General features: G+C 40.7%; 1 protein-coding gene across 11 annotated transcripts in view; it reads left to right on the forward strand.

Moving 5' to 3' along the window:
* The window catches only part of para (sodium voltage-gated channel paralytic), a 639,183-nt gene that overhangs the window by 437,967 nt on the left and 196,216 nt on the right, over positions 1–5,000 (forward strand). For all 11 annotated transcript variants that reach the window (XM_076213401.1, XM_076213402.1, XM_076213403.1 and 8 more), the window contains one exon: positions 3,485–3,643. In XM_076213401.1, coding sequence (XP_076069516.1) covers positions 3,485–3,643 — 159 coding nt within the window. The remainder of the gene's footprint in view (positions 1–3,484; positions 3,644–5,000) is intronic.

The following is a 5,000-nucleotide window of genomic DNA, read 5'->3' on the forward strand; positions in this document are numbered from 1 at the left end:
CACTCAGCGTAGAATCTTGATATATCTATATATTCACGTAAGATTTTATGCACATAGAAATGCATATACACGCTCGTACACACACACACATGTACACATACGTACACACGCTTACACATGATATGTAGTCTGCAAGTGATCAGTACTTGGCCCTGACTCAACGGGTCATAACCAAGACACAGCACATAAGCTATTGCACTGCTTGGAGTCCAGGGGTTCAGCAGTCACAATGGCTTTGCATGTTGGACTCGTGAAGGCGGGAGGCACTTTTGGTGAAGTACTAAATACCAGGTGCCGCCTGGGTGTTTGCGTCAAAAGCCTAACAACGGCAGCAGCAGCAGCAGCAGCAGAAGCAGTCCCTCAGAGTCCGTGTCAGCCCTTGTCTTTGGCTGGACACTGCTAGGGAGCTTCTGCACCCTTCCAATACTCGGACCAGAATTCACGCGGAGGTCCCTAAAGAGCTCGGCCACAGTCTTCCACGGACAGAATGCCACTCAGTGTCCCCAATACTAAGCTAAGTTTTGTACAGACACCTTCCGGTGAGCCTCTGAGTCTACCTACCGAGTAACAGGACCCACACTGGACTGTAGAAACAGCTGAGGGTGTTCGCGTCGAAGACTGTGGTGTCGCCTCTCGGGTGGGATCTCCGGCAGACACCGCCTAATAGCTTTTAGTGCAGAGACTCGAAATACTTCCTCAACCAACTGAGTCCGGACTAAGACCTTCATAGTTACGCCTTGTCTTGTTACACACCCTCCAGCGTATCTATTGCCTAGCGTTTTCTATCTAGAGTGTATGCCTAGGTCCTACCTAGTGACTGTGTGGCCACTAGTGTAGTGATGATGCTACCCTAGTGTGCATCCGTATATCATATAATTATTATGCTATGAAAAGCCTTAGTATGTACTCTTAAGAACGCGTTCGCCTAGTGGCTACCAATGCCTGACTTCTCACCCCAGCCCGTCTAATACCTGAGTGCCCACAGTGCTAACCCATAGCTTGCGGCGAGTGCCGCAGGCTGCGGAAGCACGTGCGCTTCGGTCCTGTCTGCTGTCTTGGCGCCGAGTCGTGCCGTGCGTCCATGACATGTACTGGTCGCGTTGTCGTCGCCAAAACTGCAGCGGCTAGCTATCAGTCTAGTGTTATGCTCTTGTATGTAGTCCAGCCAAGCAAGAAGGCTATTCTTCATATTTGCATTATGGTAGTTGAATAGCTGTATAGTTCTACAGAAATTGCATCTTTATATTAAGCTAGCGTAATGAGAATTGCTGAGTGCTTAGACGGTTTGAGTTAGAAGATATACGAGATAGTAGTATATAGAAATTAAGTAATATTTATATGTATTCTAGAACGCGATACTAGAAGGGTCGTGACTGCGTTTTATGGGTTACTATTTACTTGTTAGGAATTATAGTTATGGTTCCAGGAATTACCAAGAATCTCTTAATAAGATATCCCGTTGAGTCCTTTGCATCATTGCAGAAACTGTCATTGTTTTTTGTAGATGATATTAAAGACAACCTAGTCTATGTAAGAGCTTGTTGGTAACGAACGTAGGAGTTACTTAGAGTAGTGTAGATCTACCCGTTGGAAATAATGGGAAACCCAATGTTATTACTCCATATGCCAACGTCAGTGAGAAAATTTCGCCTTTAGGGAAGAGCCAACACTACTCATTGGGATGTTCATATCATGTTCAGGAATGTCAGCAACAAAATATCAGTGTGACCCTAGATTTATTTTTAGGAATAGAAATATCACTGTTGCTTAGAAGGCTGCAAGTCTATCTCTCAACCTGACGGCAGTGAAGAGGGTCAAAGAATAACTAGGTAGACAACTTTTGTCTAGAATGTAATTGCATGACTTGCTCTTAATTCTTTTTTGGGGGGCTATGGAGTAGAGTATCGTTTGGCAGTAATAATTCTTGGAAATTGCCTAGTGTCTGATTAGTAATATTATACAAAACTTTTATAAATGTACGATGTTTTATCTACGAATACATGAATAGGTAAATACATACATATATTTGGTTGTGTGTGTGTGTGTGTGTGTGTGTGTGTGTGTGTGTGTGTGATGTGGAAGGATTTTTGCTGTTGTAGGGGTAGGTTGGGTGGGATATTGGGAGGATAGTTGTTTACGGTTATATATATATATATATATATATATATATGATATATATATGTATACATATATATATATATATTATATATATATATGTATACATATATATATGTATGTATATATAATATATATATATATATATATATATATATGAACATGATTAAATCAAAGCTAAAGTCAAAGAAAGGAAGCTTTACCATAGTAGATGAAGAGAAATACCTCGAAAAAATCAGAAGGAAGCTAAAGGAGTCCAGAAGAATCTCATAAAGAAGAATGGAGCAAGTCGGTGAGTGAAAAGAAGAAGAATAAGAGTTGTGATATGTGGTGGAAGAATATAAAAAATAATAGAAAATGGCGAAAGGAAAGAAGTATAGGAAGATGAGGAAAGGGGCAAGGGAATACATGTAACACCAATAGAGATATCTGGATGGTTGGTTTTGGGTTCGAAACTAGATTAGGTTATTTAGTACACTAGAAAGTTTCAGGGTGGGAACAATTGGCTAGATGGAAAGTAGCTAAACCGAATGAGTAGGAGAGGAAAGAGAAGAAGGACAGTAGACAATCATAGAGGACGAGTGATAGAAGTGATTCAAATTCAGGAAGTCAGAAGACTCAGTGATTGAGAAAGGTGAAAGACCAAACTCTTGATTTACAACAGGGAACACCCAAAACTTAAACTCTGTGTGTGTGTGTGTGTGTGTGTGTGTGTGTGTGTGTGTGTGTGTGTGTGTGTGTGTGTGTGTGTGTGTGTGTGTGTGTGTGTGTGTGTGTTTGTGTGTGTGCTTGTGAGCGTATGTAAATTCTAATAAAGACATGAAACCGATTATTTATACATGTGGAACAGACAATATAGAAAGTTTAACCCAAAATAAATTACTGCCAAATTTATAAAAAAAAATATTTATGAACATGGTGACGACAGTTATGCCAGGCAGTAGCACAAGTGTTAGGTTATCTGTAGTAATAATTAGGCACGTGATATTGATTGTTTACATAGATATTCTTTCGTATAAAAGAACTGCCATTATAACGTTTTCCATTAAGAAATTTTCCTCAGGTTAGGTTGAGGATTACTAGAAGCCAATCGAGGATTGTGTCTAGGAAAAGGGCTAAAACTAACCAGAAAGGGCTTAGCCAAGTACAATAGGCTGCGTTGGAAGGGCTACCGAGAGCAATGTAGGATATACAATACAGGCTACAAAGCTCAAAGCCTTTGTAAGGGCCACAACAAAAAGAAAACCGGAGGGGTGGTGTGTCGGTATTCTTGATAGCCACGCCTCGACCTTCGCCCTGCGATGTCTAACGCTTTTTTCTTCTTCTTTTCCCTCCACCCACCCGACTTTCTTCCCCTTCTCCCACGTAGTCCGTATGTGTTGACGAAGATGATGACGACGAGGGGCCTCAGCCGGACCCCAATCTAGAGCAGGGCATGCCGCTACCGAACCGAATGACACCACAATTTCCGGAAGAAATGGTCGGCACCCCGCTCGAAGACATCGATTCCTACTACCACAACCAGAAGGTGAGTGTTTCCGAGGTGTTTTACGAGACTCTCCCAGGAGTCTGAGGTCCTACATCGAGGCTCTCCCAAGAGCCTGGTATTCTTTGACCCCTCAGTTCTTACTACCACGACCAGAAGGTGAGCACTCCGAAGAGGCTGAGACTCTCCCAGAAGCTTGAATTCCCCCGACACCCCGGAAGCCCAGTGTCTTCAGCGGGCCTCCTTGGGTCATTCGGGAGTTTGTTTAACCTCTTTATTACAGGTCAAGCTCTTTATACTCCTCTTTTACCGGCTCTTGCAGATGGATGTGCTATTCTCCCTAATACAGATCTTACTATATTTTCTGATATTTCATTGTTATTGTTCTTACATATTGATATGCTTAACATGCCTTTTCATTTTGCTAAAAAAAAAAAATCACAGATCTGTCTTTGAAGATCTGCATTTGATATTCAATGTCCGTTATATGTTTTGCATATACTTCTTGTGTGTATATGCATATACAGTACATACATGTGCATAATTGCATGTACTATATATTTATGCTTGCATATACTATATATGTACATACAATACATTTATATGTACGAAAATATGAGTTATAGACATTTAAATGGAACAAATCGGTGAATGAATTCATTGTCAACAAAATTCCTCGAGATTAACATAGTTGAGGTCGTGTAAGGAGAAGGTAGGTAGGTTCAGCGCACATTTCCATGTTCTCGATCTTTTGTCCTTGTACCTTCTTGTATAAGCAATTAGCCACAGCGCATGTTTGTATTACTTTCATAATGTAATACACGAAAGTAATTATTGTCTTAAAATATATTTTCTCTATGGTAATTTTGAAAGTACATATATTGCATGTATGTTTGTACGTATACTTACGTATACACATATATCTGTTTACATATATATATGTATATATATATAGATATATATATATATATATATATATACATACAAGTATACATGCATATATACATATTTGTGTGTGTGTGTGAGAGAGAGAGAGAGAGAGTATGTTTGTGTATGTGGGTATGTGGGTGTGTGCGCGCGCGTGTGTGTTTGCGTGTTCGTTCGTGTGCATGTACTTCTTTAATGTACTACATTCTTTGATCCTCGGTATTTTCACACACTTTTTTATACACGCACTTCTTATATGTCCCCCGTTACCATGGAAACGTCAAAAGCTTTTTTCAAGTTGTGATAAGAGGAAGATTCTGAAAACGGTGGTAAGGAGAATACGACCCCCAAAGGCCAGAGGCGACAATGATATGCGTATCTTGATGGCTTCTGAGGACAAGGACCGTGATATCGTTGTCTAAGAACCTGAGAGCAGATTTATAGGGTCGCGGGGGTCTTCGAAAGCTTCTGA

Source organism: Oratosquilla oratoria, chromosome 31 (genome assembly GCF_046742065.1).
Source record: "Oratosquilla oratoria isolate Oo_2021 chromosome 31, ASM4674206v1, whole genome shotgun sequence".
NCBI lineage: Eukaryota > Metazoa > Arthropoda > Malacostraca > Stomatopoda > Squillidae > Oratosquilla > Oratosquilla oratoria.